A 20,864-nucleotide genomic window follows, 5' to 3' on the forward strand; every position below is an offset into this window, starting at 1 on the left:
CAAGGTATATTATTTTCAATCAAGGATTTGTATAGTCTTATCCCTTGGTTCAATAAATTCAGACTTTCACTTCAGGGAAATGTATCTAAAGAAATTTAGTTATACACTTCCTTGATTCACATATGATACAATATAATTATTTTGATTATATCAAGGACGTATATTAACATTCCCAGATCAAATTAATTACAAACATAATATCTTTTTTAATAGTACAAAAGGAACTATTAGATGTCCTGTTATGTTTAAATTTTTATTTGACCATGATTTGCTAAATTCCACAGTCGCTTAGGGGAATGGACGCCCCTCCCCCTATTTTTTGGCTTTTTAAAGTTTTTGTTGGTAAATAATCTGTAATGTTTTAACTTATTTCACTTATTAAAATCGTTCTTGCTCTTTTCCACACACATTTTTTAAGGGGGGTCCATTCCCCAAGAGTCTGTATAAAATTTCTTGGAATGCCTTAAAGGTGTCACGGAATAGAAGTTCCTTCATAATATAAGTTCCAAATGGAAACAATATTCTGGAATATTATTTCCACTGGAATAAATATTATAGTAAATGTTCCTAACGGAATACTGAATGATATAGAATATTTGTTCCAACAGGAACAGACATAATGACATTGTTTATAACCAAGTTTCCATTGGAACTTCTGTTAGGCGGAACAAATATACGTTGACAAAGGGACCTTAAAGTACACGGGACGATCTTCGGCAGATTTTTAACTTGAACTTGAACATTATAAGTAAAATGTAATGTGACATAAAATTTGCATTTAATTGCTGAGATCCTGTTCAAGTACAAAGCGTGGCATTGTGGGTGGTGATGTGAGTAATAAAATGTAACTATCCCAACAACATCACAGATATTGAACTTTGACAGGAAGTGTTTGGGATGTAAATATTTCCAGGTAAATTTGTTTCTTTGATTGATGTTCTGTTTTCAAGGCGAGAAAAGTTATCCATTTATAAGTTAAACAGTAGCAATAACTAGAGAGTATTGTAAAGTATTGACGAGTGTCCGAGAAGAAAGAGAATAAGCTTTTAACAGGTAAAATTTATTTGTTTTATCCTTTAAACAAACTTTTAAAAACCATTGAATTGCATAAAATGTTAGACTGTTAGACACAAGTAGAGCATAGGAATATTAATCTACCAATGATAATTTCGGTTGACTATGTAGAAAAAGAATATTTTGGGTGCTGTTTGTAAAAGAATAATATATGTGCCACATGCATGCAATGGAAAATTCAATTAAGACATTTTGAGAAGTAGTAGCTAAAGAGACTCAAGAGTAAACAATATTTTTCATCTATTTCAATTATATTATTATACAGACAGACTAGACATGTAGAATGAGAGCGAAGGTGATCGAAAAATGATATATATGTGTAGTATCACAAATAATATGTTTAGGATCTCCAATTTTCCATGTTTGTTATAAGATACAATTTCAATGGTAATCATTGTCATGAATGAAAATTGTTAAAAAAAATAGTTAAAAATTAAAAAGTTTGCCTTTGAATATTGACTTGATTTAATAATTTCATTATGAAATAAACTACATTTTGTAATAAATTTTCAAAATGAAGAAAAAAAAATATATAATTCCATTTGAATTCATGCATGTCTTTTAATAGATAAGTGTAATGCTTGGGGATTTGTTTCATAAGCACTATTTTCAAGTTCTCTGTAGTTTGTCATTGCACACATATATTATCTAACCAGATTATGGAAACAATGATTATTTCGTAACTAACCAGGAAATTTATAAAGTTTATATAACGGTATCTTTATTCCTGGTTTCAGCAATTGTGAAATGGGTCAAGGAGACACTCAAAGCTGCTAGTGACTAGTACATTAAGCTTAAGTAAGTAAACTTCCGAAATAAAAATAAAAAAAATGGAAATTAAAGTTAGACTACCCAATCTATTATATGTAATTACAAGTATTACACTTCATATTTTTTTTTAATAATTTTTCATAAATGGGCCAACAATTTGTTCCCCCATTAAAAGAATAAAAGCAATGTGTATTTTATTTTTTAAGTTTTTGTGTAACAAGAAATGCAAGAAATATTTCTATTGAGGTTGTTTATGTACTAAACTGTGTTTTTAGATAACACCAACTATCCAGAAAAGTGCTCTTGCTTTTAACAGGCACTCATCTTTGAAAGTTATATTAAATGTATTTTTCAGAGTCAAGTGCTTGTGACCACCTTGCAAAATCTAAATGCTTAAAGAAATGAAATCTTGTATGACACTGACAAAGTTCAAGCATAATCTCTTTAATAACCACATGATCTTTCTCACTTCCAAAATTACTCCAGCTAAAATAAAATAATTTCATCTGGCATTTGAAAGCCATTTTTCCAAAAAGTCTTATGCAGTCCTATTTTGATGATATGTTTCTGTGTCCTTTTGTTTTTGATTTGTCAAACAATTTTGGCAGAAAATGCCTTGTAAGATCAGCTTTTACAATCTGTTTTGATTCCACACACCACAGAAATAGTAATTGCCCTCCTGTGGCATATATTATCCCTATCTGCTTTGCTATATGTATCAATAAAAATAATCATGAGTGGAAGAACAAAAAATATTGACATAATAATTTTAAGAAATACTTTTGCAAAATTTAAGAACTACCAGTAGGTTACCAATGTTGATAAATTATACCTCCAAGATCCCACCAAGTTAATAATTTATATACATATGCTTGGTGATGGATACAGAACCAAAGATGTCTTTTCAGAGGCGTATTTAGGGTTGGGGGTGTGGGAGCCTGGGCCCCCTTATGGAGCTACATTCATGGTTAATCCAGACTTTTAACCTGTTCCACTCCCAACTTTGTATAGTTTGGGGGCCTGCAATCCCCCCTTTTTTCAAAATCCTGGATCTGCATCTGCTTTTAATAATAAGGTTATTGTTTTCAAGATTTTATGTTAATCCAAAAACATTGCATTTTAATGAAAATAAGAGTTTTTGCAACCTACATAGTCAGTGGCCTACAACTGTTGTATATATACCAACCATAGCAGATTTTAAATAATAATGGCTTACTTTTTAAATGTATTGAATAATACTATTCACATTTTTTCTTATGACATGATACAGTATGTCATAAAGGGAAATTATTATGATTGTGTAATGATTAGTTAAAACAATATTTAATTGAAAATATTTTGAATTGGATTGGGCAACAGGCTATGCTTTATGTAAGCCCAGGGAGCTGTTCATTGTTTATTTGTTGTGTATTGATTTAAGAGCAAATGCTGACAGTCATTCATTAAAAATTAAAGAAGAATCTCAATTAAGGACTTTTATAGTACTACAAAATCCTTGGTTATATGTGTGTCAGTGAAAAGGTTAGGTGAGAAATGATTGAATCGGTCTAAATAGATAAATTTGTTTTTATGTTGGACAAAATCCTTCACATGCAAATACAAAGAAAGGTGGGAATCATGTCAATGAGAAAGCAACCTAACAAAAACAACCAAAAGACATCCATAGGGCAACATAATAGTCTTCAACAATAGACAATAAGTCAAGCTCTAAATCGTCCTGAGCTAGTGAAAGTTATGAATGAATTTAACTGTCAAAGATCTGGAATCAATACAATTTCTCCAAATAACTATGTGAGTATGAGGTTCCTTAAATGCGTCATTCACTGTACATATTCATATTTTTTGGAGTGATCTCATTATGTATAAATGTAATACAAGATAGATTTACACCAGTCACTGTTCCTAATATATAGAGTAAAATAAAACAGCTGAGGGTCACAACATTGGTATTCAATGATTACTGAGTGTAAACTTGCATCATATGGATATCCCATAAGGTCAGGAATATCAGATAAGAAGAAAAATCAAATAGTAATCAATATCAATATTAATTATATATTATTATTCATACCAGGTTTAAACCACTATTTTCTTTGGATAATGCCTGTACCAAGTCAGGAATATGACAGTTGGTTTTTCACTCTTTCTGTTGGTTGATAACATTTGATCTTGTCAGTTTTTATGCACTTCCCCCTTTTTGAATTAACCTTGGAGGTCAGTATTTTTGTTATACTTTTTTTGAAGTTCAAAGCAAAAGGTAAATTTTGTCTCAATCTTGACCTTTGGCAAGAACAATCAAATAGGGTATCATGATTGTGTTATGTAAATATTTGAAAAAAAAATTCAGTTCTAAAAAGAATTCTTGTTGGGATTAGGAAAAAAGATTGGAAAAACTTCAAACCAGGAATACACACAATTTGAATACAAGTACTTACAAAAAAGAAGTATATATAGACTTATAGAGTAAAACAGAATGACTTATAGGGGTCACAACATCAGTATACAATAAACTAGCATTATATGGAGATCAAATAAGGTCAGGAATATCAGATAAGATGGAAAATCTATTTGATAGATAATACCAAAATAAAATTGAATTAAAAGTACAAAGCACATGTTACAATGTTGATTTTGTTTCATTTTTGACATTGGGCAAGCGCATTTAAATATGATGGGTTAACGATGTAAGTTACATTGATATATAAAGAATTTGAAATATTTTTTGTAATTACCAGTACATGTAGTGTTCTATTAATGTAAATTCAGAAATTATTGCGTGCATTTATTATTGCGATTTTTAAAGAATGGACTAAAATGCGAGATTTATTATTGCGATTTCAGGAAAATCTGCATACAGATTTTTGTATCAGATATCAGAATGTGAGTTCTTATTATTGCGATGATCACCAAGTCGCATTATTCGCATTAATAAAAACCTCGCAATAATTTCTGAATTTACAGTAGTTAGTGTTATTGAGCTCCTTACAACTCTGACTTATAACAGTAGTAAAAGAAAAAGCGTTTATGATAATGATATCCTTATTGTCAGAATTTTTCTGTTTAAATAGGTTTGTTTGTAATTTACCAAGAAATATAGGTAAAAAAGAGTACCTGTGTTCTGTCACGTCTGTTGAAATTACATGAAATATTTTTATATTTGTTTCCTGATTAGAATATGTAAATATTTGCAGGAAAAAAAAACAGTTCTAAGAAAAAAATACTTGTAGGGAATAGAAAAATGTTTGGAAATCCTTACAATTTTTTTCTATACTCCCATCATTCATATAAAACAACACTTACAAAAAAGCAGTATATTGACTTATTGTTATGGAAGTGATTTGGCTATTTCCTTCTCCACTTGTAAAAACAGTTTTACACAAGTAGATAACTCCTTACATGCCGCAAACCAAGTGAAACTTGTAATTTATTTTTCATCTATAAGTGAGACAACTGAATTCTTAAGTTGTTAAAATAAGAATTTTATTTATTCAATATCATTTCTATATTTGGTTGCATTTAACCAAAACTTCCAGGAATAAGTTTGATAAGAAAGCTTATCATAGTTTAGTGAACTGAGAGTACAGACTTAATCATATAGCAACTTATTCTTTAAGGTAGGTAGTTAATAAAATGTATAGACGATCACACTACTCTCTAGATGTATACCACTGAAAAGAAAAACTTAATTCTTTTATTTTCTTAATTTTTAATCAATCAAGTGTATGTGTGTTTTAGTTAACTTGTTTCTTTTTGTTCATTGTGGTCTTGTTAACATTTACTCCACATCCCATATTGATATTAATGCTGCTATTTAGTTTTTAGTTTAACTGGCCAACAGGGCAATGTGAGCTATTGTTATCACTATGTGTCTGTCAAATATGTCTGTCATTAGACAATTTCAGCATCTCATCTGAAACAACAAAGCCAATTTGAACCAAACTTGACAGAAATAAGATATGGAAGGTCTTTATAAAAAAAGATCATTTTGTTATGATCAGATGAAAAACATGGTTTTTGTCTCGCCTACAGCGAAAGTCAGTATGTGAGACATAGGGACTACTATCTGGCTAAACTATTTGTATAAAGCTTTAAATTTAAAAAAGGTAGGAGACCTAGATGCTTCATACCTTGTATGCAGATACCTTATGTTATGAAGTTTACTACATCAATCGTATGTCCATTGTCCTTGACCTCATTTTCATGGTTCAGCGACTGCTTGAAAAAAATTATAGTTTTTTGTCATGTGAGTTTCTCACTTATTATGAGTAATAGGATAACTATATTTGGTAAATTGGTTCCTTGCAATGTCTACATGTCAGTCAGACAGGGTTCACCTGACCTCAACCTCATTTCATGGATCAGTGATAAAAGTTAAAGTTACATGATTATGTCCCTTTCTCAGAAACTATAAGCAGTAGGTCAATTATATGTGGTGTATGGAATTATTGTAAGGGGTACATGTCAGTGTGGCAGGTTTCATCTGACCAAAACCTCATTTTTCATGGTTCATTGGTCAAATTGTAATGTTTTTGTGTTTTGGTCTGTTTTTCCAAGTACTATAAGCAATAGGTCATCTGTATTTGGTGTATGGAATGATTGTAATAACATTAACGGTACCAATTTTTCTGCACCAGATGCGCATTTTGACAATTAAAGACTCTTCAGTGATGCTCGAGGCCAAAATATTTGAAAATCCAAAGCTTATTAAAAAGATGGAGAGCTATAATCCAAAAAGGAACAAAAAGTATAGACAAAGCCGGGCAAGGAATCATAAGCATGTAAGGTGTACATATAAAAATAAGAAGATGTGGTATGATTGCCAATGAGACAACTCTCCACCAGATACCAAATGACACAGAAATTAACAACTATAGGTCACTGTATGGCCATGTCTGCCTAGCCGGTACCATCGGACCTTGACCTCATTTTCATGGTTCATTGGTCAATGTTAAGTTTTTTGTGCTTTAGTCTGTTTTTCAATTACCATAAGCAATAGGTCAACTATATTTGGTACATGGAGTAATTGTAAGGGGTACATGTCTGTCTGACAGGATTTATCTGACCTCATTGTCAAGAATCTTTAGAAATGTTAAGTTTATGTGATACTTGTAGTAAAACATTTATCTTTAAGACTTTCAACATAAAATCAATGGTCAGTAAAGCAGGTGAGACATTTCAGTGTGTGCACTCTTGTTTTCATTATGCCTGTCCCTTCATATGAATTGCCAGGAATATGGTATGTTGAATAGTTTGACAGGATGCTGAGTAATTCTTATCATTCTAGCACAATTTGTTTTTATTAGCTCTTCAAAAGAATTTGAACTTTGTTAACCCATTGCAAACAATTGGATACTTCAGATATAATTTATGCTCCTTTTTTACTTTCATTGCATATAAAATACAAATGGGTATGAATGGAAAGAGAAAAAAAGATTTTTTATCTGTAAAAACCTCATCCCCAATTATGTAAAAATGAAAATAAAAATAAAATTGTGTAAACTGTCATTATTTTTTGGCAATCTGAATAAAAAAATAAGTAGAGGTGTTACCATTGCCAATAAAATAACTATCCATAAAGACCAAAAGGACAAAGATGTTAACTTAACCTTGGGGGGAAAAAGCCATACACAAAAATCAACTGGATTTGTTGTAAATGTATGTACTTTTAACACTGACCTGAACAATAGACACTTAACCACAGGTTGTCAATCAATGGTCTTACGTAAGTGATGACATAAGTAATGACAGTAGTAGGAAAACAAAATTAAAAAACAAACAACATGGAAATTAAGAGGATGGATTTTGAACTTTTGTGGTTACAATTAGAAAAAATAAGCAATTATGGTGAAAAATTATCCATTGCTGTCTAATGCAATATAAAAGTAAAGAAATGTGGTATAATAAACCAGATTTTAGTGGTTACATTTAAGAAGCATAATTTGCTTCTTTTTAAACTATTGGTTAAATATAACAGCAATAATTATTTTTTTTTGCAGTATATATGAATATACGTGATTTATAGGAACTATAAGAGAGAAAAGAAGGATAAAATAATAAGGTAAGCCTTATAGTAGGAATTAAAACAAAAACAATTAACTTCTAGTCACAAACATGTTTGCATGAAAATATTTTGTTTGTAAATTTGACTAAAAAGCATAATTGATCAGGTTTTGAAAGAGAAATAAGAAAAGAAATGCATTAATAAAAAATCGTTACTATCAAGAAAAGTAAAAATTTGGTTAATTATTAATTGTGTTGAATTTATTTGAAGTACTAATCAGTAAGTTCATCAGTGACAAAAATACTTTTATTGTTTAAAAAAAGCCTGCAAGCACATTTTGAAATGAGCTTGAATATGTCATGACACACCTAAGTAAAGTTGAACTATATGTATGTATAAATATATATATATTGTACAAGCGTTGTTTGGTTTTAATATACTTAAATCAGAATAGATTGATATGATTCATTTTACATTATAATCATACTGATGAAGGATATCTGTTATCTGAAATATTTATAAATACTTACATTTAATGTTTCCTTTTTTAGCTCACCTGACCTGAAGGGTCAAGTGAGCTTTTCTCATCACTTGGCGTCCGTCGTCCGTCGTCCGTCGTCATCGTCGTCGTCGTCCGTCGTCGTTAGCTTTTTACAAAAATCTTCTCCTCTGAAACCACTGGGCCAAATTTAACCAAACTTGGCCACAATCATCAATAGGGTATCTAGTTTAAAAAATGTGTCCGATGACCCCGCCAACCAACCAAGATGGCCGCCATGGCTAAAAATAGAACATAGGGGTAAAATGTAGATTTTGGCTTATATCTCTGAAACCAAAGCATTTAGAGGAAATCTGACATAGGGTAGGTAAAACTGATTATCAGGTCAAGATCTATCTGCCTTGAAATTTTCAGACAAATCTGACAACCTGTTGTTGGGTTGCTGCCCCTGAATTGGTAATTTTAAGGAAATTTTGCAGTTTTTGGTTATTATCTTGAATATTATTATAGATAGAGATAAACTGTAAACGGCAATAATGTTCAGCAAAGTAAGATCTACAAATAAGTTGTCATGACCAAAATTGTCAGTCGACCCCTTTAGGAGTTATTGCCCTTAATAATCAATTTTTAACAATTTTTCGTAAATTTTTGTAATCTTTTACAAAAATCTTCTTCTCTGTAACTACTGATACAAATTTAACCATACTTGGCCATAATCATTATTAGGGTATTTAGTTTAAAAAATTTGTCCGATGACCCCGCCAACCAACCAAGATGGCCGCCATGGCTAAAAATAGAACATAGGGGTAAAATGCAGTTTTTGGTTTATATCTCTGAAACTAAAGCATTTAGAGCAAATCTGACATAGGGTAAAACTGATTATCAGGTCAAGATCTATCTGCCCTGAAATTTTCAGACAAATCTGACGATCTGTTGGGTTGCTGCCCCTGAGTTAGTAATTTTACAAAAATTTTGCAGTTTTTTGTTATTATCTTAGATATCATTATAATATCTAATATCTAATACTATTAATTATGATTTTAACCTTATTTTACATGATTTCTAAAGCATCAGTAAATACAGGTGAGCGACACAGGCTCTTGAGAGCCTCTAGTTTAAATATTGGTATTGTTAAGACACTTTTTAGACGTTTAAATATATATATATATTTACAAGTCTAAATTGAAAACAACATTCAAACCTATGATTGCGTTGGATAAAAACCGCAATATATATATAGAAGTCTATAAAAAGGACCAACCAGCAAATTTTATATGTACCGGATCGTCAAGAAAAGAATACTGTGCAGATAAGGAAAAAATTATATAAGTTGAAAGATTGCACAAGGGTATTAATAGAAGATGGTAAAATACGAAGATAATGTTATAAAATCCTGTTGACAAATATTTCGGCTTAACAAACAGCCTGTGTCAGTGTCAATAATTTTAACAAGCCGAAATATTTGTCAACACAATTTTATAACATCATCTTCGGATATTACCATCTTCTATTAGTACCGTTGTGCAAATCTTTAGACTTATATATATATCTTCTATCTAAACAAGTGACAACTCTACGACAGATCCATAGTGAAGGTGATACATGGCTGAAAACACATATTGTATTCATAATTATATATATATACAGTCAGTAAAATTGTTATTTTATTCTCTGTTGAATTTAGCAGTAAGATGAGTACACTGCATGGCAAGATACATACAGACTTTTTTATGTAAAAGTTGCCAATGATTTGACAATCCTGATGCTGCTTGACAAAATACATTTTTCATATGTTGATTGGCAACTCATGAACAAATTTGGTCTAACTGATGTAGATTTTGATATTTTTTTTTTTATTATGAAAAAATATTTGATACGACATCTAATTTCCTTAATAACAAATAAAATGTGAGGAAACTTTTAAAATATGAACTTTTTTTGTAAATGTCTACAATTTATAATAAGTAAAGTACAAAATGTTCTGTTGGACTAAAGTATAGACATTCTAGAAGTTATGTATAATTAAAGTCTATGTGAAGATCTCACACTGAAGTTCTCTATCCTACATATATAATAACAACTGCATTGTTGTCAGTTAAGTTTTGTATTTTAATCCTTCATCTATTAAAGAACTATCTGAATGTTACTTTAGTCACGTTGTACTCAGCAGAAGGACCTCTTGTTGATATCCTTTTAATTTGTGTATTTTTACGGGAGGTAATTTAATACATTCCACAAATTACGACTATTATATTTACCTTTACAGACACCTGATTTCACCTGTGTTTACCTATAGGAAGGAATATGGAGCGAACCTTGGGATTTTTTATCCTGTTTTTAGTATCTGTTTCATATGCAGGTATGTAATTATAGACTTTAAAAACTTCTCAAGATCAATCACATGTTTTAACAATCTTTTCTACTTTCATTTTATATAATCTTACACAAGTTTTTTTTTTGTAATTAGAGGTCATTTTTCAACAGAAAGTCCTGAACTATCTCTTAACAGTATCTTGTCATCTGAAAAATGTATGACACAAACTCAAATACATTTTTCTTTTGGCAGATATTTTTGGTTATTGTATATGTATAATAAAATAATAGACATCAGCTAAGAAAACGGTTTAAATCTGAAATCTAATATAAATATTGAATGCTTTAAGCAGGTAAAGTTAACCATTTAATCAAATAGATCAACTGATTTTGACATTGTATAATTTTAGATTGTATAAGTATGCCAAATAGATGAAACAAATGATTACATAACCATAAATAATCTATAAAATTTTGACTAAGGGTACATTTTTTTAAACTTAAAATGCAAAGGTAATGAATGATTGGTTGTTGGAATACAATATAGATTTGTTCTGAATTTTTGTGATCTTGATTTCAAATGAATGTATGCAATAGTATTCATTGGTCCAGAAATCATTGAATTACTGATCTCAGTGAATCACAGACAACTACTACATAGAATCTTAGAAGTAGGCATTAAGTGATTGTATATTTCTATTAAATCTGAGCTTTCTCTGACATCTAATAACCCTAGCAAGTCCCAAAAGGGCTGTCAGACGTCACAGCAATCTCGGACTAAGGTCTATGGTTGTAAGGACTATTCTAAAGCATTGCAGGGTAGTTAAAATATCTCACAAATAGAAAAGCATTTTAGTTCTTAGTATATCTGATAAGTTCTTTGATGTACGAATTTCAACTGCTAAAAGTTTGTTTTTCAATTTTGAAAAATGGCCCTTAGCTGTATGTTTAAACTTTTTTTTCAAGTTTTCTTAAAACTGAACATGATGATACAAGCAAAATGTGTGCAAGTTATTATGTCATTTTAATGGAAATTTAAAGATCTAATGTAATTTTTTTGAAAGATGATTGATAGTTTAAAAAAAAAAGCTATGTGTGCATAAATTAGGATCAAATTTACTGAATTATGTAAAATGCAAGCTTTTCAATTTAACTTTCTAGGTTACCAATGTACATTGTTGGTATATCAGATTTCTTTTTTAAGATTTTAAAAAGATAAATGTCTGTCATTCATGTTATGTATACATAATTGATGACATTATGTGGCTTATGTTAATTATGTGGCTTTCTTGTCTGCTTCAGACACGAGGAGGACTGCGTAAATAACACAGCTCCTTGAGTACCGCCCCTTGGTGTCTGTTGCAGTAGGGAAACCTAAACTATTCTTAGCCTGGGATCCTGGCCAACTACTTGACAGTAGAGCCAGGCGGAATACAACAACATGGTTCCATCAATTGGATGTTAGAATGATGCATCTTGGGATAGCGTCATTTCTTGACACATGGCGGGAAATATTTATATTGCCACAAATTTATTGAAGACTATTTTTTATTTTCATATGAAATGCAAATTTCGAAAACTTTAACAAATATAATCCAAGCGTTGTTGATTAACATCGTGAATCAACAGTTAATTAACAATCCGATCGATATATTCCTTGATTATAAAATACGCACATGCGCAGTAATTCACTTTATGACTTTATTTCAATAGTTGAAGTTTATTATATGAATGTCATGTAAAATACTGTATGTTGTATCAATTATATATGTTATGTGTATATGCCCCCCTGGGGACCTAATTTGGAAAATAAAACTTATCTTATCTTATCTTATTTTATCATAATTATTTATGATAATAAGATTTTTCAAGATCTGTCCATTGATGATAATCAGTTTTCAACCATTCATTGAATGAAATTTGAATAGGTCAAATTGACTAAATGGTTCTTTATTGACTTTACACACTCTTTCTTAAAGTATATCCATATCTGGACAGTGTGAATTGGTTAAATTCAAACTTATTAAAGTTGAATTCAGTTAGACTGTTGAGGGTTTTGAAATTTAAACAGATTTTTATTTAATGCTAATCGATAGTAAAAGCGTAGGATCAAAGCAAAATTGTTCCAATAGAAAGTTTTGTTAACTATTTAATATGCAAATGCCACACCTCAATCTATTATACATATAAAAGCTAGCTGAATGTAAAGAATTTGAGGAAGGAATCTATAGATGTACTTAAGCTGTGTATTCTTGGAGTAAATGACAAACATATGCATTTACATCATATATCAAGACATTCTACACAACAGACAGCTGCATTCAGATCTTTTATTTATTATTACCTCCTACCATATTAAAAGAATGAGATATGAGGATAAGTTAGGTGCTAGGTGAAGCAATGCAAAAGTTTAGGTACATTTTTCAGAGTTTTTCAGTCCTGCAAATTTTCCCCAAAAATTTGTCATACCATAATATCAATTTTATGTGTACATGTTATGTTGCCCGTCAAGGGCCCTTGATTGGAATAATAAATATTCTTATTCTTATTCTTATCAATTCTTATTATCATTTTACAGTAGTTCTTCATCTTTGAATGGTAAGATATTTCGATCAATTTCATACCAATATTTGCATTTAATTAGGGTTTCATGGAAGACCTAATGCTGATCTTGAACTTTGTTCCCTTGGAGAAGTATTATTTTAGATATTTGATTTAGCATTATTTTCAAATCTGAAAGATGTCTGCTTCTCTGCTAGGTATGCACTATTAAGAAGTAAGAGCAAAGACTGGTCAGCAAGGTGTCAGAATAATTGTTGGTCTGGTTGGGTTAATGCAGGGTTCATTTTCATATCACATTAACATGGTCTTGTCCTGAATATGCACTTAATTTGCCTTTGTACATTATAAACAGACATTATAAACAGCTAATCCATCATCATCATTCTTGTTTTTACATTTAGCAGGGCAATATCACAAAATATATTTGCATCAATTTTTGGACCATACATGAATTTTTGGTAACAATGATTAAAAAGACCAAGAAACTTGTTATATTCAATCTAATAAGAATTTGTATTTATCTAATTATTTAGGTCTAGCTTAATTAGACAATGACTTACAAGAATTATGTCAGATAAACCCTCAAGGTGTATATCTGTGTACTTTTAAAGTGTTTAAAAAAAATCACAGCCTTTCATTCTTTTGATTTGTAAAGATTAAAAGACAAAAAAAAAATGCTGGCCTGTCTGGGAATTTTGGTGATTTTTTTGTCACTTAAGAAATCTATAGGGAAAAATGACATGATAAACAGTTATCCCAGGGGGGGTTTTGTTTAGGTTAAAGCAATATGTTATGAAAATATTCTAGGAATTATGTCATATCTTAAGGAAAAAGCGTGTTTGATTTAAAGTTTCCTGTGAAAAAGTTTCAATTCCAAAATAATTTGATTTCAGCTATTTTTTTAATACATTGAACATAAATATTTAAAGTAATTTACTAAATATCAGATAAATGACACATTAAGTGAGATAACTTTAAAGTATTACCCTATTTTTATGTAAATTTTGAATACACTGTACTTGTATTATTTGACAATTTATGCAGTGACAATTTAAAGTGAAAATTAAATGTTTGTCATGTTCATTGAATTCTTTAAAAGCCACAGACATCTCTTTTTTTGTGAATATGCATTTCTTCACCTTTCTTCAAATTTTCTTACCAAAAGCCTAAAATACATTTATATCATGGACCTTTAAAAATCAGTCATGACTGGAAAATATGATGATTTCCAGAACCTCAGATTTCTTGCCTTTGGTAGGATAGCTCAATTTGTAGTAAGAGTAATTGGTAAGAGTTCCATATGGCACACCCACCATACTAAAAGAACACAATAATGTATTAGAGTTTATTTCGTGGGGGTACCATATGGAACTCTTTCCGATTTCTTCATATAACAAAACCATATTCTCTGCAAAATTTGGTCAATTAATGAAAGGTCCCATTTGGCCTGAGAAATTAAGTATTACCAAACAATGTGATTTGTGCACAAATTTAATGATATGTAAACAAATTTATGATAAGTACTCACTGCGATTATGAAGATGAAAGAAGCTTTAACCTTAAATTCAACTAAAATATGATATGAAATTATAATTTTGACACATATTTGTGATTGGGAAATAAACATTTTATGCAAAACCAAGTAGATACTTATGACAGGCATTTTTCCTACATACACTATAGTGATTTATGCAGTTGGTTCTTGTATGCATTCAATATTTGATGTTGTGAAAACCCTATGAAAATTGACTAAAATCTATGTGTTATATAATATGGAAACGCTATAAGAAATTGTTTTCTATGATGTAATAACTACATTTATTGTGATGTAATGGATCCTACAGTACCTGTAATGTTTTTGGTTTTTCTATAATCTCAACCTTTTTAATTCTCTTAAATTTAAATTTCAGTAAAAAGTTACACAAATTGAAGGCTTTTACTGCACCCTTTCATTTAAGGTTTAATTGTTGAATTCCTTCAAGACCAAACAATACAATGTTATTCTTTGAAACACCTGTATACACATTGGTACAAATATTGAAAATACACATATAAAGCATTGTATACATTAATGAATTGTGCATATGAAAAGAAGAATGTTAAATTCAATTTATATTCAAGATCATTACAGAAAAAAAATGTTAGGCAAATACTAACCCGGAAGACCTGCTAGTGAATTTATTACTTTTATTTTACAGATATTTTTATCCTTATTTATTTTGTTTGATGTAAAAATTTACAAGATTTGATTACACTCCACAGTTTGTAAAAATATTCTCAATAAAGTACTGCTCACAATGTTTCCTGAGTAAGCTTTAGCTAGGCTAAATGAGGTTATTTTATTGCTACCCTTTGGAACACATTTGACACCCAGAATTAAAGTAGTAGTGCTTTTTTTCACAACTGTATTTTATATCATAAAATAAGACTGCCTCTTTATTCTGAGCAAAATATATGCAGCTTATTCTTACATTTGTATTGGTTTTGATTAATGTTAATGAAACAACTTTAGGAAAGGATACATTGTGTATAGGTAAAGCTTTTGTTTAACAATTCTAACAACTGACATAATATCCCCATAACCCACTAATCTCTTGCCCAATTAAATATTTCAGGCTGGTTTCGATTACTTTAAGGGCGAATTTTTTACCATTAAACTGGTTACGGTTTCTAGTAGGTTTGATTCCCAAACCAGTTCTGAACTAGTTCAACAAACCATTCAGAAACCGAAATTCAAAACTGAAACTTAAGTTTGAATGCAACATATTCACTCCAAGTGTTTAAATTACTCACCATATTTTGATTGGATTTTACTGATTACTATAGGTTTCAGCAAGCTTTAATGATTTTAAAAGTTGTTTTCTGATCTCCTGTACAGCAAATCTATAAGACTATAGCTGCATTTGTACATTGATAAGATGATGCATCAACTCTTTTTATTATACCCCACGCAACGAGTTGCGGAGGGTATAATGTTTTTGACCCGTCCGTCCGTCTGTCCGTCCGTCTGTCCATCCGTCCGTCTGTCTGTCCGTCCGTCAGTCCGTCAGTCCTATTTCTTGTCATCGCAACTCCTCTCAAACCACACTACAGAATTTCACGAAACCTTTTTAGATAATAAGGACATACTATGTAGTTGTGCATATCGACAGGAAATTACGATTCAATTTTTTTCTAGGAGTTACGCCCCTTTGAACTTAATTACTTTAATGTACTACTGCAACCTTTTGTCATCGCAACTCCTCTCAAACCACACAACAGAATTTCATGAAACCTTTTCAGATAATAAGGACATACAACATAGATGTGCATATCGACAGGAAATTACGATTCAATTTTTTTCCCAGGAGTTACACCCCTTTGAACTTATTTGCCAAATATACTACTGCAACTTTTTGTCATCGCAACTCCTCTCAAACCACACAACAGAATTTCATGAAACCTTTTCAGATAATAAGGACATACTACGAAGATGTGCATATCGACAGGAAATTACGATTCAATTTTTTTCCAGGAATTACGCCCCTTTGAACTTATTTGCCAAAGATACTACTGCAACCTTTTGTCATCCCAACTCCTCTCAAACCATACAACAGAATTTCATGAAACCTTTTCAGATAATAAGGACATACTACGTAGATGTGCATATCGACAGGAAGTTATGATTCAATTTTTTGTTCTTACACTTATTTTATTTCTCCAATGACAATGTGGGGACGTGGGGTATGTGAGCGCGCTCACTAAGGTTCTTTAATTTACCTAGAATATTCCATGCCCCTGCCAGGAGTTTAAAGATAATTTTAACAAAAAGTGAGATCAGTAATCAAAAGTGTTGACAATTAAATACCCAGAGATAAATTGGTCAAAATGTTTCTTTTCATATTTAATAAAACAAGACAGATTTAGCCAAGTGTATATATATATGTTACATCCATAACTAATGAGCAAGCACTTAAATTGTTCTACTTGGCAACACTTCATTGAACTTGATAAGACATTTAGTTAAATATTTTGATTATTTGATGAAGTATCTAATATTTTAAAACTCTCCAATTAATGTATTACTACTGAAGGGACAATTTTAATTTTAGCCTAACTGCTTGTTGTCATGTCTGGCAGCAATTTTTGTCTTAATTATATAGGTTTCAAGTGAAATGAAATGAATATATATAATGATATAAGGTTTGGAGTTTATGAAATAAAAACCTGTCAATAAACACTCCAGCTATAAAGGGATCGGAAATATGCTTAAGTTATTAACTTAATCTTGAACTATGACAGTTTGCAAATAGAAATGGAATCCCACTTAACAGATCAGATAGATCTTACATAGGGAAGATAATTCTTTACTTTACTTCTTAAAGGTAGTTAATAATATACATTTCATTTGAACATTAAAAGACTTCAGCATTTTTGGATTGGGGGGGGGGGGGGGGGGGGGGGGGGAAATACCTTTTCATTTTTTGTGAAAATTTTAATGTTGCTGAAAAATTTATTTTACATTGGAAATATTCTTCTTTATATTTGGTTAAGAATACAAGGAGATAAGAGGGGTCTAAAGATGACTTTCGAATTCATGCACTTTCTTGTAATTTAAAATATCGTGTGTCACAATGTTTGTGTTATTACGTCACAGTAAGATCCGATTGTTGGATGACGTCTTCTATGCGATTGAACTCAGGCTAAACGGTGTAACTCATTCATAAAAAACAACTAGAGATTGGTGTATTATAAGAGTCAGAACACCAGAGGTTTGATTTTCTTTAGTCATTTGTCAATTGTCACAGATTATGAAACATATTATTCCTATGGAAACAGTGCTAAACAATTGCACAAATCTTATATTTCAGAAGGCACAAGAGTTAAACAATGTAGTTCATTGCTTATTATTTACATCTTGAATGTGTCTATTGTCCATGACCTATTATTTGGTCAGTGTCAAGATGTGGTAATGACGCCAGTCTGTATGAGAAATTGGTCCAGTATAATCATTGTAAGGAAAACATATCTGTCTGACAATTGTCACCTGACCTTGACTTTATTTTAATGCTATTTTCTCTCACTCACAATGAGCAATAGGTCATCTATATGCTTTGTTGATGAATTTGTAAGGTGTAAATGTCTGTCTGATTGCAAGGTTCTTCTTACTTTGACCTCATATTTATGGTTCAATAATCTATGTCATGTTTTCTTTCTTAGGTTAATTTTTCAGTTACTACGAAAAGAAAGGTCAAATATTTTTGGTGTATAAAATCATTACAACTTGTACATGTCTGTCTGACAGGGTTCACCTTGCCTTTATCTCAGATTCATTGTTTCGTTCATCAAATGTGACACATGAAAAATGTTTTGATATAAAAAATTACAACATACTATATTTAGTCATAATTAAACAAGCATATTAACATTACATAATTTTAAGTTCACCATACAATAAAATTATCTTTCTTTGTGAAATTTTAGTAGAAGAAAACTTAAAAAAAGTAAACTGAAACTGGAAAACCCATGAAAGAAAATGAATTGTTGCAACCCTCATATTAGAATCCATAGCAATAAGATCTCTTGAGACAACTTTTTGTCTTTAGAAATGTCTAATTTAATCTACATTACTTATGTCTCTAGGTTGCAGTATTGTAATTGACTGCTCCATAGGCTTACATCCAAAAAAGCAATTTTATAATAAAATGTTACATAGAAAAATATTTCCATGTACATATCATGTATTTATAAATGTGAAATTGTGATTTAATGGGGAAAAAAGAATTAAGCTCATGCCACGAAGTATAAAAAGTGATGAAACCCTTGAAGTCAAAACTACTTTATTCTACTTTCTGTTTGCTGTTTTAAATAGACCACACCACATCCAGTAAACATGATATCCTTCCACTTTCCAGGTTTTGATGTTCCAAAAAAGATGCAACATTTTGTTTACAATTAGATGTTTCAAATCAGTATAAACTTTTAATCTAACAGATAATATTGAGTCCAGAAAAAAAATCTGAAAAAGGACCTTTTTATTTCACTCCATGTTTTGACATGCAACGGAAACTTGGTACCTAAATGTCTTAAGACTACTCAAGAAACTGATGATGATTTGCTTTGTCTTTGGAATATCATATAAATATGTACATTATGGTTGTTTAAGTATTTCTCTAATACATTTATAAATTTACATGCCATATTTTTTCCTTCAGAAAATTTATGTTGTTCTTACCCCTGTCAAAATGGAGGAGTTTGTCTTACAAAGGGATTCAAAGATTATGAGTGTGACTGTACAAGCACTGACTTCTATGGAAGAAATTGTGAAACTCGTAAGTATTTACTGACTAATTGATAGCTATTTCTATGTGATGATTCAGTAAAGTCTGACATATATATCCTAATTTTAGGACGTCTGCACAAATGTAAACATTTGTAAAAGGAGTCACATCCTCATGCACATTCATTTTAGTTGGTATAAGATGGGTGGTGGTATACGCAGCCTCTGGCTCTGTTCTCTATGAATCTGTGTATTGCACTACTTCCCACAAAGTACTTTTTATGCCCCTGCTGCAAGGCGAAGGGGGCATTAAGTGTTACCCTTGACTGTCCGTCCTTCCTTCTTTCCATCTCCGTCCGTTCCATTTTGGTTTGAAAAGCAAGCTTGAGCGGGGGCATTCATGTCCTCAGACACATTCTTCTTTTATTTAAAATCCTATTCAAACAACTCAGCATGTCTTTATAAAATTAAGGAGATGTGGTACATGTACGATTTATACCAATGAGACAATTTTTACTAGAGACAAAATGATGTGGATGTAAGCAATTATAGGTCAACAGATTACATAAACTATTATCTACTTTAGAACATTCACTTGATATGTGACAAATGTCATTTTCTCCCAGTGTTTTGCTTAACATTACAATAATACAAATATGCTAAATCATTTTTCAATGGTTATCTCAAACCAGTCGCTATTGTTCAGGGAATTTTAAATAAATTTGTTACAATTGAACCTCCTCTGCAAATATGTGTAAATAAGAATTTAAATGATTCATTTTTCTCAAAAGGATTGACTTCTTCATTATTTATCAGTGTACTTTGACAACATCTAATTCCATTGGTAAACAAATGTAATAGAATTTAAAGACACCTTATCAGAGATGGACAAAGTCAATATTTATGATTAGAGCAGTTAGACTGTTTCAGTTCTAATAATACTTGACTTAAACAGCTATGGGCAGTTCAGTAAATATTTATATACCTAAGTCATGAGGATTCTCCCTTTGTAAGCCTAGTACTTTGTTATAAAATGACAATTTAAAGTAGCCATAATATAAATGTACATGGGACTATGAATATAGTTCGCAAACACATGTTTCTGGACACCTTTATTACTGGTATTACTCAAAAACAAAGATTTGTACATAAAAAAGTTTGTTAGCATCAAATTAAAATGGCTTATTTGCCTTAGGGAGTTGAAAACTAACTTTTTGTTAAAAAGGTAGAGGTACTGTGAGGGGAGCTAACAGAAGCAAGTTCCACTTAACCCTTTCAATAGATTGGAAAATGCTATAATACAAAAGAATGGATAATTATGTGTTATGATTGCCAATGATACAACTAGAGACAAAAGGACAAGAATGTAAACAGCTGTAGTGCAC

General features: G+C 30.8%; 1 protein-coding gene across 2 annotated transcripts in view; it reads left to right on the forward strand.

The window, feature by feature from the left end:
- Positions 1-788: 788 nt before the first annotated feature.
- Positions 789-20,864, forward strand: part of LOC127728071 (prostaglandin G/H synthase 2-like) — a 36,181-nt gene continuing 16,105 nt past the window's right edge. Inside the window, exons 1-4 of one of the 2 annotated variants that reach the window (XM_052235264.1) lie at positions 789-1,053; positions 7,842-7,903; positions 10,612-10,704; positions 19,415-19,531. In XM_052235264.1, coding sequence (XP_052091224.1) covers positions 10,650-10,704; positions 19,415-19,531 — 172 coding nt within the window. In that variant the 5' untranslated portion in view covers positions 789-1,053; positions 7,842-7,903; positions 10,612-10,649. The remainder of the gene's footprint in view (positions 1,054-7,841; positions 7,904-10,611; positions 10,705-19,414; positions 19,532-20,864) is intronic. The other variant, XM_052235265.1, reaches the window with a different exon arrangement.

Source organism: Mytilus californianus, unplaced genomic scaffold, assembly GCF_021869535.1.
Source record: "Mytilus californianus isolate M0D057914Y unplaced genomic scaffold, xbMytCali1.0.p SCAF_2, whole genome shotgun sequence".
NCBI lineage: Eukaryota > Metazoa > Mollusca > Bivalvia > Mytilida > Mytilidae > Mytilus > Mytilus californianus.